This window comes from Sinohyriopsis cumingii, chromosome 2 (assembly GCF_028554795.1).
Source record: "Sinohyriopsis cumingii isolate HCF-2022 chromosome 2, ASM2855479v2, whole genome shotgun sequence".
NCBI classification, from domain to species: domain Eukaryota; kingdom Metazoa; phylum Mollusca; class Bivalvia; order Unionida; family Unionidae; genus Sinohyriopsis; species Sinohyriopsis cumingii.
Genome location: NC_142962.1, coordinates 43,879,072 through 43,894,773, shown reverse-complemented (window position 1 = coordinate 43,894,773; position 15,702 = coordinate 43,879,072). Strand labels below are relative to the sequence as shown.

The 15,702-nt window shown below is 35.4% G+C and overlaps 1 protein-coding gene across 1 annotated transcript in view; it reads left to right on the top strand.

Annotated features, from left to right (window-relative positions):
• The window catches only part of LOC149804733 (uncharacterized), a 72,504-nt gene that overhangs the window by 6,899 nt on the left and 49,903 nt on the right, over nt 1–15,702 (top strand). Inside the window, exons 2-4 of the mRNA XM_089943609.1 lie at nt 991–1,101; nt 7,962–8,706; nt 9,894–10,197. Coding sequence (XP_089799735.1) covers nt 7,968–8,706; nt 9,894–10,197 — 1,043 coding nt within the window. The 5' untranslated portion in view covers nt 991–1,101; nt 7,962–7,967. The remainder of the gene's footprint in view (nt 1–990; nt 1,102–7,961; nt 8,707–9,893; nt 10,198–15,702) is intronic.

The window sequence follows — 15,702 nt, the reverse complement described above, 5'->3', positions numbered from 1 at the left end:
TCACACAACTGGCAGCCCATATTCACATTTTTTTGGGACAAATTTAAGTAATGTTTTATTCAGGGTTTACTTACTCTGATGTCTTTTTCCTACTAAATTACGATTCCCACACAAGCAAATGGACATGTTTTAAAGTTCTGTTGGCCGGAATGCGATAGAAGCCATGAAACCAGAAATTGGTTAAAAGCATGATAAGAACCTTGAATGAAATGAAGCTATCTTAACACTTTTGTCAATATTAATATATTTTCATTCGTTTTGTTAAAGAAGTATTCTTCAACTTAACCTGATTTCAGCATTCCCAGTTTCAATCGCATAACAGGTCATTCAAAGTTTTGAAAGATTCATGAGAATTTGGTTATCTTGCATTATATGGTCGCATTTTCATTTGCTGACGCAAAAGTTTTACCACCCTACCTAACCTAATGAATGGATTTCTTTGAGTAGGTTCTCCTGAAACTTCAGTCAAACTACATCTAGGGATCTTACTGCCATTGAAAATCATTATAGTCATGACACTCAAAAGAGAATCACCTATGTGATAGGATGGAGTATGCCCAAAGTTGCTTGTAATACATTGATTAACAGAATTAACAAGCATTGAGACAAATATTAAAAATAGCTTGACTACCAGAACTACCAAGGAATGAGATGAATGCCATGGAGACAGAATGATTGTGACCCAGCCAAGTGTGCTGATCATCAGGATTACCTAGCAATGGGATGAATATATAGTATTTATTTATATTTTTATCTAGAGTTAAGATCTGCTTCAATAATTACATGCTACTGTTATTATCAAACTTTTTCTTCATAATTTTTCTGTTTAATAGCTAATTCTTCTACCCAGTAATTTGAACTGTCCCTTCCAGTGCTGTTTGTTTTATTGCCCGATGGAAAAGTTGTTAAACTGGTTGATCTTCATTTTGTCCTGCTGTGTAGTATATGTAGACTTCAGGTATGGTGAAGTATTTTGTTTCTTCCTTACAGATGAATTTAGTGCCACCCAGACTTGATCCAAATGTTGAACATGAAATAGACTGGTTGGTAAATTCCCATGATGACCTATTCTTATCAAACCAATGAGACAATTTAATCAAGGTAAGATACATGAGTAAACTGGTACGTAACAAGCTTTATTATATCTTGACAAATGATTGTTCGCTTATACTGGTGGCTTTCCTATTATGACAGGGCTGGGCACATTTTCTTTCTTTAGAAATGTATTTGAAATACAGTATATTGCCTTAGTGCTAGAAATCACTATAAACTGCCACACTGCAGACATTGTAGCAATATGACTGAAATTTTTTTAAAGCTACGTTAAAAATCCAAATTACACACTCACACATAAATCAATTTTTTTTAAATATTTCTAAATGTGTTTGAAACAACCCCTGTACCATGTACATGAGGGCAAATGCACACATATCTTCAGATCATGTTGTTCGTCCTCATTTCTTCATTGCAGATAAAACAACTAAAATGCCTAAAATTACAGACATGTCTCCTTTATAGTCAGTATATGAACTAAACCCTTCTGTCCTACAGAATCAACACAGACTTGAGTGCGTCTGTTTTTAGATGGAGAGGTTTTTGTACTGTACTCACTCACTTTAATATAGCTTCATTACAACAGTCCATTGACAGATTGCAAATGTATGGTTTATTTATTTGTCTACATACTTATAGTAATTTTAGGCAATGGTTAAATAGTATCTGCTTTGCTACTTTTTTCCATATTTTCACAAATACGTGCCAAGTCAGAAAACAGCTTAGACCTTACAACGCATCTCTCGAATTCTACAACATAGCGTATGTTTCTGAACTACATAATTTGCATTTTAAAGTTAAATCTTTAATAAAATAATATCTAGGCTTTGCTTTCAGTGAATTGTATATTTTTCTGAATATATTTGCCCGATGATTTACGAAAACAGACAATCTAATAAACTGGAACATCCCAGACTTAGCGATGTTGCCATTATTTCCCGTTAGACATACTGGTTCACTTATAGTTTCAAACTAATTTTATGATGAAATAGTGTACAAGAGGCAGTTAATATATATCCAGATCACCGATTCTGATCACAAAACACAAATTGCTATTTACACACTATTGTTAAAGTTTTGAAACACAAGTTTATATGTTTTTATCATTAAAGGATAGCATGCAGAAATTGGGCAGTGATAGTTGCTGCTTTACTCAGGGAAAGGATTAATAGTCAATCAGCTATCAAAACACATGCTTGTGAATGGGCAAGAGTTTGTCAACATAATTGATATCAAAACTAGGCCTAGCTACTGATGTCTTGATGAATACATTTCGCTACAAAACTAGAACTAACCAGGCTAAGGTGAGGGGGCATCTCAAATGTATGGTCAATATACTTCTTTAAAAAAGTCACAGAGTGAAGTTGTTTTTGCTTTTCTTACAGAAAAAGGCAAAGTTTAAATATTTTAGGCAACATAGTTGCCTACTTTGCCTGGTAGCGTGACCCCTGACCCTCCCAAAAAACTGATAATTAGAAGAACTATTGGTTGCCATCGAGTTTAATTTCTTCATTCTTTATAACACAGACATAGCTGTTGTTTGTCCATCAGAGTGAGACTGAATTTTGTCAATCCAAGTAAGGACTTATTCCAAACGCTAAGCTAGGCATCACACACTTTCTTACACTTTGCTACTGTCCCATCTAGACTATCAATTCTAGCAGCTTTAGCACTCTTCTGAATCTCATTACAGTCTTCGCAAGTTTGCCTCTTAACCCCAAAATACTTATCCAAATTTGCAAATGGCAGTTTGTCTAAGTCTCAACATGTCTTGATTCTGAGGTCACGTGTATTGCTTATTCCACTACATTCGGAAATGAACACAATAATGAAAGCTAAAGTTGTTTGTTTGATGTACTCTTATAGATGACCACATGTACATCTCTGGCTCTTTCTGCCTCTGAATTCACTCACTGTAAATATCAGTAAATTTTCCCACCTGGCGGGGCACAGAGTGGCCAAGTGGTCCAAAGCGCTCTCTGTTACAGATCACTGCCATCTCATCTCTGTCTGCATCGGTTCGAGTCTGGGATTCGGCTAATGTGGGTATGTGAGAAAGCTTGCTAGTAGCTTCTCGTGGGTTGGTGGTTCTTTCTGGGGTTTTCCTGGGTTCTTCCTCCACCATTAATACTGGCCACCATGTATAGCCTATCGTGTGCTGAAAAATGGTGTTAAACCCTACAACAACAACAACAATAACAACAATTTCCCACCTGGTTGCCAGTCAAAGCCTTTGAACTTGTCACCCAGCTATTGCATCATGTTCTTTTGATGTAATCTTATAATTGCAACATGTATGTCAAGGGGTCTTTCAGCCACTGAATTCTGTCATTGTGAATATCAGCACAGTTAATTGATCAACATGTTTTCCCACAAAGCAGGTGGCTGAAGCAGGACTGGCAAGTTTGTGAATTTTGCCACACACCTATTACATACGTACGGAGGATTCCCGCCTCAGTGATTTTCTGCATCCCATATATAAAAAAATTGGCATCCAAATGCATGTGATTAGGCATTTCTGGGACATCCGTTGCTGGATTTTATTTATAGATGATTGTATGTCATGTGGTCTGGCCATGCTGAAGTTGAAGGGTTACATTCATCCCAAGAATGAAACACTTTAACTAATTACTTTATCAGTGAACTCTGAACCAAAGGTGTTAATTGTGTATTGATAAAGCTGGTGACTGACCATGACGATATTGGAATGAGATTACGCTATATTTCTTTTCACCAAGTATCATGAATTTTATCGTATCAGTAATTCTGTCAAGTTTCAGGTTAGTGTCATTAAACGTAGCTAAAATACCTGATTCATTTTATATATATAGTGTAAAATGAAATTTTTAGCTACATTTTAATGATGCTGACCTGATAATTTACTGAGTTTCAGATAAGATAAAATTCTCAATGCTATGGAACAAACTGTATTGTTGTGGTATTAACATGTGATGCTGTCCGTTATGAATGCAGCTCCTGTAAAGGTCAGAAATGCATTTGTTCAGTTTCCTTACTCTAAAGTATTGTTTGCAACATAATTTTCTCCACTCTTTGGAAGTGATAAACAATGCGTTGATGAGATTGGTTGTCATTTGTAACAATAAAATTTGGTCTTGTTTTGACTTTTTCCAATCTTGTTGGTGTAGTAATTATATTTATCCCCTCTCTGAAAGTTTCCTAATGGAAAGAATTGGCTTGCCTATTCTTTCCCTAGGGAAAAAATCAGCTAGTCAGTTCTTTCCCCCTCCAGCTGAAAGTTTCCCCGCGGGGAAAGGATTGGCTAAGTGATTCTTCCCCACCTCCAATTATGCCTTTTATGCATTAGAACAATTGATTACCAAAACTAAATTTATTAAAGCAGACACTAACTTATTTTAAGAATTTATAAGAACAAATTTCTCTCAAAAATGAATATGCTAGTTTTTAAAACCAACCATATTAAGATAATAATAATAATAAAGAGGGCTTTGTATAGGGTCTAATCTTTAGAAGCTCTTAGCGCTTTAGAGAACACCTATAACATAAAAAAATACTTATATAATGATAGGATTCCAAAAAACAAACACCATGAAATTAGAAAACAAAAAAAGATAAATATTTAAGTTACAACCTACCATATTAACATAAATTACACTAATGACCTTTCTTCATTGAAAGAGTTTATCTTTTTATTATTTTGTTTGGACTTTATATTTAATTAGAATATAAAATGAGGAAATATAACTATTTTAAGATCTCATAGGAAGAAACATGAATAAAAAGAAAACAAGAAAGTTTGCAACCAATGTTTCTCAAGTATTCAAATGTTGGCAAACATTAACAAACATGGACTTTATAGGTCAAAGTGTAACAGAACACAAAAAATGTTCAGATCCGCCAGAAGTGAAATTTCGATAAAAGAAATAAATCTTTTAAAATCTATCAAAAGGGAGCTTTTGTTCTTACGAAGAATGCCAGTAAAATAAGGAGATTTGGCTGCAAACTGGCAATATGATTGCTGGTTTCTTATGTATGAAAAGATGTTCTTACAAAGGGCATGGTAAGGCTGAAAAATAATCAAGGTGTCAAGCTGCTAACATTTGTCATTGTAGCCATTTGAAACTTTATACAAGGAGACCAGCTATGACAAAAGCCACTACCACCACCATAGATAACACAAAATTCCAAGAAAGCAGTGAAAGAACTACTGAATAGAAACAACAAAAAACCTCATGCTGTAAAACCTCCAACAATAAGTAATAGAAGTAATGGTAATCCACCTAAAGTTCTTAAAAGACAAACAAGTCGACAACTCAAAAGAATGGCAGCAAGATTTCCACGATAGGCTATGCATTGCGGCCAGTACTAATGGTGGAGGAAGAACCCCGGAAAACTCTGGGAAGAACCACCGACCCATGAGAAGGTACTGGCAAGCTTTCTCATATATCCACATTAGCCGAATCCTGGACTTGAACCCAGAGGTGAGATGGCAGTGATCCGTAACGGAGAGTGCTTTAGACCACTCTGCTTATTGTATCTATGATGATTACACAGAAGTGAACAGGTCAGATAATAGTACATCAAACCAAACTGCTTGTTGTTAATGCATAGTGATGTTTCTTTTCTGCCCTTGCATGTTTCTTGGATGTTCCCATAAAGATGTTTTTTGTCATAGTCTCTTATATCATTTTATTGGTTGTGACCACTCAGCTTGAACTTGGTTTGCAATCCATAGTGTAGACATTGTTCCTTGATAAAGAGAATGTTGCATCGTATGCATGCATGTTGGAGAGACAACTGCTCCAGTGGCCTAGTGGTTAGAGTGTCTGCCTCAGATGCAGGAGGTCTTGGGTTCGAACCCCAGCCAAGTCATACCAAAGATTTTTTTAAATGGTACTAACAGCTGCCTTGCTTGGCATTCAGCATTAATTTTTGGATTGGTTTGCCTGGTGTCAGGATAATTGATTGGGTGGGACATGATGCTATATGTCTGTGGCATGATGCCTCAGTGCTAGACATCACTAAAATCTGCCACACTGCAGACATCATCGCAATATGACTGAATTTTTTTAAAAACTACATTAAAATTCCAAATCACACACGCACACACACACTTATTGAATAAGAACAGAGGCTGTTATATGGTTTAATACTTGCTTTGTATTATGTTATTGCTTTTTGCATGTGAATTTGGATATACATGTTTTTGAGTGTTATTGATTTACAAAAGAAAACATTTCCTTTTTTCAAAAACTATAATCTTTTTAATTTGTGCAGCAACAACCATCAGTGTTGAAATTTCATTTAAATATAATGTTTTATGAGTGAAATATTGACACTGCAATTTCATTGCAAGTAACAGTGAAGTTTTGCACATTTTAAGCAAAACTTTGTGTTTCAATTCAGGGATTTTAAGTTTCCTACAAACTTTTGAACTTGGTTCTCTTTAATGAACCTTATACCTATGTGAACAAAGTTTTTCATGCACCAAATACTGTTTTTACTTGATTCCCTTGATATTGTTAATTGGTTTTGTAAATAAGTTGCATATACCTAGATGTTAGATACTTTAATTATGTAACCTACATAATTATATTTATAACTGGTCAATTTAAAAGAGTTATGCAGGAAGGGTTTTTACTTTATCCTACCCGTTTTATTTGATTTGATACAAAAGACATAATTTAACATAACAATGAAAAGCAAGTCTTCTTTAATTGGAACATTACAACAAACACCAACACAAATGAGAGATCAGAACAGTCTGTACTTAATAAGGTTTCTGGAAATTATTGTTGTTTGTTGTTATGGTGGGGTTTAATGGCATTTTTAAGCACATGATAGGCTATACATGGCGGCCAGAATTAAATGCTGGAGGAAGAACCGGGAAAACCCCGGGAAGAACCACTGACCCACAAGAAGCTACTGGCAAGCTAGAGGTTAGAGTGTCTGCCTCAGATGTGGGTTTGAACCCTGGCTGAGTCATACCAAAAGACTTAAAATAGTACTTACAGCTGCTTCACTAGGCATTCAGCATTAAGAGGTTAGTGTCAGGACTGGTCAGCCCGATGTCTGTATAATGTGACTGGGTGGGACATAATGCTACATGTCTGCAGCATGATGCCCAGTGCTAGACATCATGATAAAATGCACATTGCAGACATCATTGTGATATGACTGGAAAATAGTTAAAGCTACGTTAAAATTCCAAAACACACCCACAACTAACATAGTACATCATAAGAAACTAAATTTTCTGTCCATGATTATCAGCTATACATTCTGGATTATTTCCCAGGCTAATCAACATCAGTAAATTATTTGTTATCTAATAAAATTGTTCAGTGTTTGAGCACTCTACTCAGTAAGCCAGATTGGTATGTATATACTCAGTTCACTGAATCTCTCAGTTCTGTTTTGATCATTTATCTGGGATCTTTATTAAGTGCTATATGGTTGGCATGGATGAATTTTAATTGCACCGAAAATTGCCAAAAAAAGATAGTGGAGCAACTTGAAATGAAACTGATATGCCAGCTGGTCATTGTTAAATGACGTAGGTCAACAACCCTTGGCTAGTGAACATTAGCTAGATCTTACTCAAGTCACTGAAAGAAAAGAAATATCTCATCTTAAAGAAATATTAATTTCTTTCCTTAGAACTTGAGAGCCATCCACTTTAATTTGTATGATGACAGTGGCAGACTGGAAGTTGCTTCAGCATCATTAGCAATCTGTTAAATATATGTACATGTATGCAGCAGGTACTGGTTGATTTTTTTACATTTAACATTTGTGCTTAACAGTGTCTTAAAATTGAAAAACTAATTTTGTTTCTTTGCTATGAATTTTTATCTTTATTTGATACTTACCTTTTGCATATTCATTAAATCCATCAATATTAATATATGCCATTTCTAAATTTTCAGACTACTATGTTGCGACAAGTTCCAGGGACCATCAAAGAGTTATCTCCAGCTGCAAGGCATGGTTACTTAGTGTCCCCTCTTCCAAGATTAACCTCCATCAACTCTTCACTCAACCAGTCTCTAAATCAGTCATACAGTAGCAAGAGTAGTGAGACTAGAACAGCTTCAGATTTCCTATCACCTATAGCAAAGATTTTCAATGAATTGAAAAGTCAAGGAGGAAACACTCCACAGTTGACATGGCAGGCTGCTAATCAACATGATGAGCACCAAACATGTGATTCGGCCAAATCGGTAAATGAAAGCCATAACAGCTGTTTAAACAGAAATGAACGAGGCTTTAATTTTAATGTCAATAATTGTGAAAATTCTAGGAAAAGTCAGTTGTCGGAGACTATATTTAAAACACTTGACAATAGTATCTCTCCGACTGCATCACGTCCCCCATCAGAATTTGATGTGCGCAGTGTTGGACCGGGGGAAGAACAGTATTTTTCTAGAAAATCACAGCAAGGATCTTTAGATTTTAGAGAGAGTTTTGATGAAGCCTTTGACCTGGATGTAATGAAAGATAAACACAGTGGATTTATTCTGAACACTGAAGAGAAAGCTGATGAGTCAGAGCAGCTGCACAGTCATCAAGAGATCGACACAGAAGGTACAGAAGAGTATTCTATAGATGATGGGGAAGATGAAAATTTCATCCTGCTTGAAGAAAACCAGTTTTACAGCCTGGATGAAGAAGGTTGGTATTTATGAATATTTTGAAAATCTCTGCGAGGCTCTACCAATATGACATGTTCAAGATGGTTAACTTCTTTTTAAATTTGCCTGCTGTTTGTACATATTGATTCTTTGGATTTTGCTTTTCATTGAAATACTAGAACCTTCCTACACACATAATACATTTTGACTGGTTTCAGGGGATGTTTGGTATTACTGTCCATGGAGTCATTGAAATTTAGGTATATATTGGGTGTTCAGAAGGAATGGGTGATCATATCAATATGAGATTTACACTAAATGTATTCCTATGCTATGATGTCTAGTTGCTGCTCTAGTGTCCATTATGGTCACCACAGCAACAATCTTGAAAATCTTGTAATCAATACTGCTTCTGAATTGAAAGTCATATTGATATGGGATTTTCACCAAAAAATGTCTAATGCCTACTTGATCCTAGATGAAAATGGTTCTGACTGCCACAGTGGCCATCCTGTAAATCTTATCAATACTCGTGTTGAATGGAAGGTCGTATTGACGTTGGATTTTCACCAGAAACTTCTTATGATATCTAGTTAGTCATAAATGAAAATGGGGCCAATCTAATGTCTAAAATGGTGGCCACAGAGGCCATATTGAAAATATTATCACTACTTCTCTTGAATAAATGCTCAAGTCAGTATGAGGTTTTCACTAAATGGCATCTAACATGCTTTGTTGATCCAAAATTGGTGATGAACTGACATCTAACATGTGACCCTCTTAAAAATCTTGTTTTCGGTACTCTTAAATGGAAAATCATTTTGACATAGTTTTTTTCTTCTCAGAAGTGTTCTTATGGTGTCTTGTTAGTCCTTAATGAAAATGACTAGCCCTGAATAAGGCACAATAGTGTCTACCTTGAAAATATGTTTACCTCTGTACAGAAATGGATCGCTTTACCTGATAGCAATAGTCTTTCACTGTGGTACTACATGTTTTGACAAGAAATCCTAAAATCTTTATCATTCATCACAGTTTATACAATGCTAACTGTATTAGCAATAATTCATATCAAGAGCACTGGCTGTGTTTACAAAGGACACCTGTCAATACAGGACCAATTTGTCATATCCCTTGGCCTTGATATGCAGGTATATATTAAAGAATTTTAATGTTTTAAATGTCACAGATTAATTATGATGAAATTCAGCTTGTATTTTCTTACAGACCCAAGTGGCAAGGAAAATAAATTGAATGGGAAGTATAATAATGGAAAGAAACTTAGAAGGAAACAAAAGAAAGGAGCAATTAAAGCGCCTTTAGTAGAAAAGGAAGCATGTAGAGAAACATCTGGCAACGAAGATGGTGCAAATGCTGTAAAAATCATAGAACAGTTGAAAAATTATGATGTAGCTATTCTGGCTTTTGAAGAGATGCAGTTACAGAGGAGCAAAGAGACAATAGAGCTGCACAAGTGGATTATCAAACCAGTCCCAAACTCAAAAGGAGTTTGTGTGGAAGGCATGAAAGAGTAAGCAAACTAATACATTTCTTTATACGGCTGAGAAGCCATAACAAATCTCATGTTCAACCTGGATGTTTTGCAATTAATCATTTTGATGACAGGACTTCATAATGAACATGTGTGAATTGTAACCCATAAAATCAAGACCATTGTCAGAGCTAGTATTAAAAATGCATGCACAAAATCAGGACCATTGTCACAGAGCTAGTATTAAAAACTTGTACAAAAAATTAGGACCATTATCATAGAGCTAGTTTTAAAAACTCGTCCACAAAATCAGTACCATCATCATAGAGCTAGTATTAAAAATGCATGCACAAAATCAGGACCATTGCCACAGAGCTAGTATTAAAAATTCATACCCAAAACCAGGACCATTGTCATAGAGCTATTATTAGAAACTCGTACACAAATCAGGACCATTGTCATAGAGCTAGTATTAAAAACTCGTACACAAAATCAGGACCATTGTCATAGAGCTATTATTAGAAACTCGTATACAAAAACAGGACCATTGTCATAAAGCTAGTTTTAAAAACTCGTACACAAAATCCAGGGATGGTCCTGGCTTTTAAAATGTCGCCCAAAAAATTGCCAGCCTCAATATTGTCGCCAATTTTCAAAAAATGTCGCCAGAACAAGCAGTGAATATTTTTCCAAGTCTAATAATGAATATGCAGTGAAATTGAAATTGTCACCTGATATAATGCATTATCATATTTAAAATATCTTCTTTTCTGACATCAACAGTTTATATCTCTCATTTTTTTAAATAGAGACATCAGGTATTAAGCGAATCAATATTATGTATATTATTTTCCAAATAATAGTTTTGTATGGAATTTTAGTTAAAAACATTTTAATAATACAACCCTGTGATTGTACTTTCCACTGTAAGATAAGTGAAGTATAATGCGACGGTCGAATTAAATGTCCCCTCCCCCTTCATGGCTAGCTTGACAATATACATCTCCGTCAACTAGGAGTTCAGAAATTTATTTTTTCCACACTTTACATGCTTTGCTTTTGGTTAATTGCTTCCTAAATCCCAAGAATGATCACTGAATGCTGTAGATTTTTTTCTCGATAAGCAAACTATGATCTCCATTCCCACCAATGAAAATTACATGAGTCAAGCCCTGGCATTAATGTACCGTATATATAAGCATTAATTACCATCATTAACTTAAAAGAAGGAATGAAGAAACAGATCACAGAGCATATGTGCCCCCCAAAATCTAACTTGGAATAAATATGTTATTTAGTAAGCAGAGTCTAGCCTTTATCTATTGTGCAGTTTGGGCACAGCTGACCAGAATATGAAATAGGGGCACATTGGGGGGTGGGGGAATAACACACTCCACAGGGAGTGACAGCGTGTCCTTTGAGGCTTTTGCGTGTTTTGGACCAAAAAAATCTGTGAATATTTAGTGAAATCGATGCTTAAATATGCCACAAAAAAATTCAGATGATAGGTCCTAATCTGCATGTTTTCGGATTCAATCTTCCAACTTGGTTTTTTAAAAGATTTATTGTTTGCATGACATGCTAGAATAACTGTACAGTATGAATTAAATTTATTCAATGACTTTGAATTCTTTGGAAATCTTTCTGTACATTTTAAACTTCAACACAGAAGGTACATTTTCATTGGAACTTATTCATATTTCTTGGAACTATTGAAATTGAAAGGACTATAAGGAAATAGGAATTTATTCACCATGCTGTAAGTTAATTTAGTTTTTTCACTCCTGTATTTGGAGAAATAAACTATTTTCAATTATGCAAAACTTGTTTGTTTGGCAATTTTTTGTTGCGTAGTTTAAAGTCCCTGAAGTTGTAACACAGGATTTATGGCAAAAGAAAAAGATCAATGAGCCAAATTAACATATATTACTTACCCTGCCTGGATTTTTGTTTGGTGACACTCATTCTTCAAAATATCACAACCAGTTGTAAATGAATTGACGACTTGTGCCTTGATACATATATCACAGAACATCACCTTTAACTTTGAGTCATATCTTAGCCATGGACGCCCAAGTTTCCAGCTGTCAAGAAATTTTCGGGAACTTTTGACCCCTTCATGATGTGGTGTTGCACTTGAAGCATTAATACCATCACTACATGTAGATGATGTTGGACTGTCAGTTGCCGAAACGGTCCGGTACTGCTTGTCACAATGTTAGTAGAACTGCAGCCGATTAGTACAGTTGGCCCGGTAGCAAGCATTTTAGCCTATTTTAGTCTATATGTATAAGAGTAGTTTTACAAATGCTTTTGAGAGAAACTGGGGCCTAACCGGAATTTTGCTCAGTGCATGCGTCACCGACACTGATTTGAGTTACCATTCAGCATCACATGTAAGAACTTGAAAATGTCTTCACCACCAAGGAAAAAGAAATGTATTGCTCAAAAAGTGTAAGTTTAATTTGGAATATCAAAAATAAACCATGCATTCTGCCATTAAACATTGATATACATCATGCTTTTTGCACACAGTGTGCCACAAATTGTAGTATTGGGCATGGTCACAGAGACGATGTGAGGAAGTGTGAGGAAGCACATTGGTTGCAAAAAGCACATTGGAGTTGGGAAAATTAAGAATTCGCAGATTTCAGCTCTGGAATAGTTTAAGCCATCGGCGGAAGACCTGCAACCTACCAACGCTGAGGCATTATTTGTGAGTTTTCTTGTTGAACACAATCTACCTTTGTCAGCTGGAGACCATGCTAAACATTTGTTCCGACAAATGTTCCTGGACTCAAAAATCGCTTCCAAATTGTCCTGTGGAAGAACCAAAAGTGCTGCAGCTCCTGTGCATTCCTCACAGCAAGAAGTCTGAACTGTTTAGAATTTTTTTTGCGATCAATCAGTTGAGGAAGTTCAAGTCTGCCACAGTATCATGTCTTGATAAATAACCACAAGAACAAGTGAAGTTTATGAATACCATAATAAATAGAAATGCAGATATATTTCTGCATATATGTAGTGTTTTATTTTTTTATTACGATCTTGATATAGTGTAGTATTAACGGTCAGAGTGGATGGAGTTATTGTCATGGTATTTTTCACTAATTCATGTCCAAATTCACGACTTTTTATTCCTATTTTCACTAATTGTGAGCCTGGAAGGTTGGCAGCTATGGTTTTGTCTGATGAATTTGCACTAAATCCAAATGCGGTTAATTTTGTTAACTTACTCTTAGGATGAGACGATGAACATGCAATGTCTGATTTATGTTTACCCATGATAGAGTTGCACTGTTGACAGTATATAATTTTGATTCAGATTTTTTCCATTTGCTTTGTATTTATACACAGCAATCAGTACTTCAAAGGTAATCAGTTTTCTCTGAAGTTTCAGCAGAACTATTGGTACATTTAAAAAACAACTGAAGGATTAGCTGTCGTTCAGTTAACTGTAGCTATTTCTGTTTGAGTCTACAGAGGTCGGTCGATTGTAGGTATAGTCCGGTAGCATGAATGAGTGTATCACAGTATACAGTACTCAGGCCAGCTGTCAACATAAACGGATTGTGATGTACCAGTGCAATGTAAAGATGGGTTTGTCAATACAAAGGATTTATTTATGTAACATAGATTCCATTGCATTGTGTATCCATGTTTGTGGCTTCCTTTCGTGGTCCCTTTGAATTTCTCCATTCCAACTCAATTTTAATACTGTATGTACAAATTAAATAGCTAAAAAAGACTGTTGCCCAAAAAATCGTCAGATGGTATATTTTATCACCAGTAAGGAAACAAAATCACAATTTGCGACATTGGCGAAGTGGGGGACGATCCCTGAAAATCAGGACAGTTGTCATAGAGCTAGTATGAATAATGCATACACAAAATCAGGACCATTGTCATAGAGCTAGTATTAATGCATACACAAAATCAGGACATTGTCATAGAGCTAGTATTAAACACTGGTACAAAATATTAGGACCATTGTCAGAGCTAGTATTGAAAATTCGTACACAAAATTAGGACCAATGTCATAGAGCTAGTATTGAAAACTCGTACACAAAATCAGGACCGTTGTCATAGAGCTAGTATTGAAAACTCGTACACAAAATCAGGACTGTTGTCATAGAGCTAGCATTGAAAACTCTTAAGCAAAATCAGGGCCCTTGTCATGCAGCTAGTATTGAGAACTCGTACACAAAAGCAGGGCCACTGTGAAGGGAATTTTTTTGGTTAAAAGACATAAAAATACAGTTTTGTCCCAGGAACACTAAATAGTGGTAGGTGTTGGCTGCCTGTTGGTGCTTTTTACACTAAAATCTCTTTTGAGGGCACCATCTCTAGAAGAGATGTTTAAAATAATATGCAAATGAAGACTGATACCAGCTGCAGAGATCTAAGGCAGGGCAGCTCTTAAGGAGTGCATGGTGTATACTACAGAGTACAGAGCACCCCACAGGGATGGCAGGGTGCAGCACCTTCATAAAACTGGCAAGGATGATAGAGAACATGTTTTAAATATGAGAGGAGATGACCATAGATAAAACTGGTAGCTTTAAGTTGGATCCTTTACTATTTTGTACAAGAAGCAATAAGAGGCAAATCAATACACATTTGGTCATGATGTCTGTTATATGCTATTTTTATTGACCAAGAAGAGCCAGTTGTCTGCAGTAGAAAGATATCTACAGGAAGGAGTATCATTAGGGATCCATGAAAGTGTTAAATCTTAACAGGTGTCCACTATATGGGGGTTTCAGCTAAGGCAGGTTATGCTTTGTATGAGAGAGAGAGAGAGATATTGTAAATAGTATACCATTACCAATTAGGCTGTTTGCTGATATAATCATGTAATCATTTAAAATCTAAATGATGTAGGTGAAATTATAAATGCAGATACTAAAAATATACATGACTGGCCTTGTCACTGGGTAGTGACTTTGAAGCCAGATAAACAGTCCATGCTTCTAAATGAGAGCAGAAATCAAATAATCATGTTATAGAACAGATGAATAACAGAGGCACATGTGTTTTAGAGATATTCCAACATAAACCAAATAATCATGTTATAGAACAGATGAATAACAGAGGTACATGTGTTTTAGAGATATTCCAACATAAACCAAATAATCATGCTGTAGAACAGATGAATAACAGAAGTACATGTGTTTTAGAGATATTCCAACATTAGCCAAATAATCGTGCTGTAGAACAGATGAATAACGTGTTTTAGAGATATTCCATCATAAGCCAAATAATCATGCTATAGAACAGATGAATAACATGTGTTTTAGAGATATTCCGACATAAAACAAATAATCATGCTATAGAACAGATGAATAACAGAGGTACATGTGTTTTAGAGATATTCCAAACATAAACCAAATAATCATGTTATAGAACAGATGAATAACATGTGTTTTAGAGATATTCCAACATAAATCAAATAATCATGCTATAGAACAGATGAATAACAGAGTTACATGTGTTTTAGAGATATTCCAACATAAAACAAATAATCATGCTATAGAACAGATG